At 47.8% G+C, this 1,989-nt stretch overlaps 1 protein-coding gene across 1 annotated transcript in view; it reads right to left on the reverse strand.

Annotated features, from left to right (window-relative positions):
- Window positions 1-1,453, reverse strand: part of LOC143126150 (ankyrin repeat and BTB/POZ domain-containing protein 2-like) — a 26,792-nt gene extending 25,339 nt beyond the window's left edge. The window contains exon 1 of the mRNA XM_076288058.1: window positions 442-1,453. Coding sequence (XP_076144173.1) covers window positions 442-1,303 — 862 coding nt within the window. The 5' untranslated portion in view covers window positions 1,304-1,453. The remainder of the gene's footprint in view (window positions 1-441) is intronic.
- Window positions 1,454-1,989: the final 536 nt, after the last annotated feature.

The raw sequence follows: 1,989 nt of genomic DNA on the forward strand, positions 1-1,989 counted from the left end.
CATCTTGCATGATCAAGAGTACTTTATCTAGATGGGATGTTCAGTCACCATTACTGTAGGATCATATAGTGTTTCATGAGTCTTTTTGTTGGCGTGCCAGAGAGCTGCCATGCAAGCTGCTCGGGGCATGTTAGCGCAGTGCAGGGCCATTGTGCGCGGAGCCGTAATTCCGCAATCAGACCACATTAATGAGCGCCTTACATAATGACAACGGCTGCGGTGAGGGGTGCGCTTTTGTATTCTGGAAAGAACGGGTCATTTGAGCGCTTATCGACAGAACTGAGCATGCCCTGTGAAATGCACGGCGATTAATATTTAGTTGGGTTCTGCTGACTTTAGGTTCAATTACGTTCTCAAACCACCCCAAAATATGACAAAATATGAAGGAGAATATTGAAGTAACAACTTCTGCACGAATGTTGAATCTTAAGTGAATCTTACCGTTTGCATTTTTCCCGCAAATCAGATGCTCGTACTGCAGCATGACTCCATAAAGTTCAGCATCGTTGTTGACAACTGCTTCCACAGCATCCACTCCAACAAGTGCGGGGCCACCGAAACCGCCATGTGTTGTCTGTCTATGCCAAAGCAAGACCCGGCATCCTATCTCCTCTAGCAGGCCCTCAATGCATGCGGTAAGACAAATCGCTGCGTGTTCGTGAATGCGCACCGAAACCCGAGTGTCCACCATCCAGCGAAAAAATCGTCCGACTTGTAAGGTGAGGTCGCAGCGGGCGGATTTGCCTTTACGCAGGATCTCCCCGGAGCTCATACTGAAAAGGGAGATGGCTTTGACCGTTGCCGAGACACATGTCTCAGCTAGAGCCCAGCTAAGAACCATGCGGACGGCGCTCTGGACCTCAAAGCGAGTGCAACGGCAGTGCATTACACTGAGACGCTGTGCCTCTCTCGAGATCCGTAGCAGTGCCCTTCGCAGAAGCAGAGATAATCTCCGGACGGCCTCAGTCGAAAACCTTGCATCCTCCCCAGACACTTTCTGCAGGACTTTCGCCACCTCGTCGTCAGTCCAGGGGAACTCTTCCAGGTCTGGAAGCCGGGGGCATTTGTTAAGTACGTCCTCTGGCTCTTCTGGGAGCGCTGTGTTTACCGTATCCCAACTGTTGTTGCGGCTGTTCATCGAACCCCCGTTGCAACACCATCCTGAGCGATGAGGTGCACTGGTGTGCGCCTGGGAGTTGCATCTGGATGAGGGAAGCGAGCGATAGGAGTCACCGGCACCATAGCCAGAGTCCAGCGTCAGATCCTCCAAGGTTTTTGGATTCGGGCTGCTCGACACGGCCATGTCAGTTGGCTAGTTCGTTCCGCAACTAAAGCCTCTTAAAATTTGTGTTAGATTACTGGAGTGGACACCCTCACTTTCGGGTAGTCCTGCTCCTGAGTGCCTGATTAATGCAGACGGCGACTGGCTGTTGAATTTCGATGAAAGTTGTTTTCCAGACTAATGAGTTCAGCTATTCTTTCAGTGATTAAATCTACTGCTCAAATAGACGTCTGTTCACACTTCTACGCCTGACTGTATGCGCTCACAGCGGGAGAGCAAGGCTCAGTGATCGCGCACACAGTCAGCAAGGTATAAAAGAGGGAGGCAAGCGACCTGCTGACGACTTGTGCGAACCAATAGCGTTTCAGTAAACTGAGAACCAATCAGATATCGGTGCGCTAAAACAAGTCACCGTATTTGTACTTTCTCAGAACAGCACTGCAAAAAATGAATTCTAACCAAGTGTTATTGATCTTATATTAACATTAAAAAATCTATTTGGTATTGTTTTTAGTATGGAAAGACTTACCTAGTGCCCTCTCAAAAGATAATTTTGACTTAATTTAACAAGACTTTAACTTATTTTAAGGAGTCTTATCAAGACAAATTTGCTCAACGCACCGGCAGACAAATTTGCTTGTTTTTAGGACAAATTTGCTTAAAGCACTGGCAGACAAATTTGCTTGTTTTCAAGATGAGATGTCTTA

Source organism: Alosa pseudoharengus, unplaced genomic scaffold (assembly GCF_046254945.1).
Source record: "Alosa pseudoharengus isolate Yale_2024_CS ecotype anadromous, Long Island Sound unplaced genomic scaffold, YU_APseudo_1.1 YU_APseudo_1.1_scf_16, whole genome shotgun sequence".
Classification (NCBI taxonomy): domain Eukaryota; kingdom Metazoa; phylum Chordata; class Actinopteri; order Clupeiformes; family Clupeidae; genus Alosa; species Alosa pseudoharengus.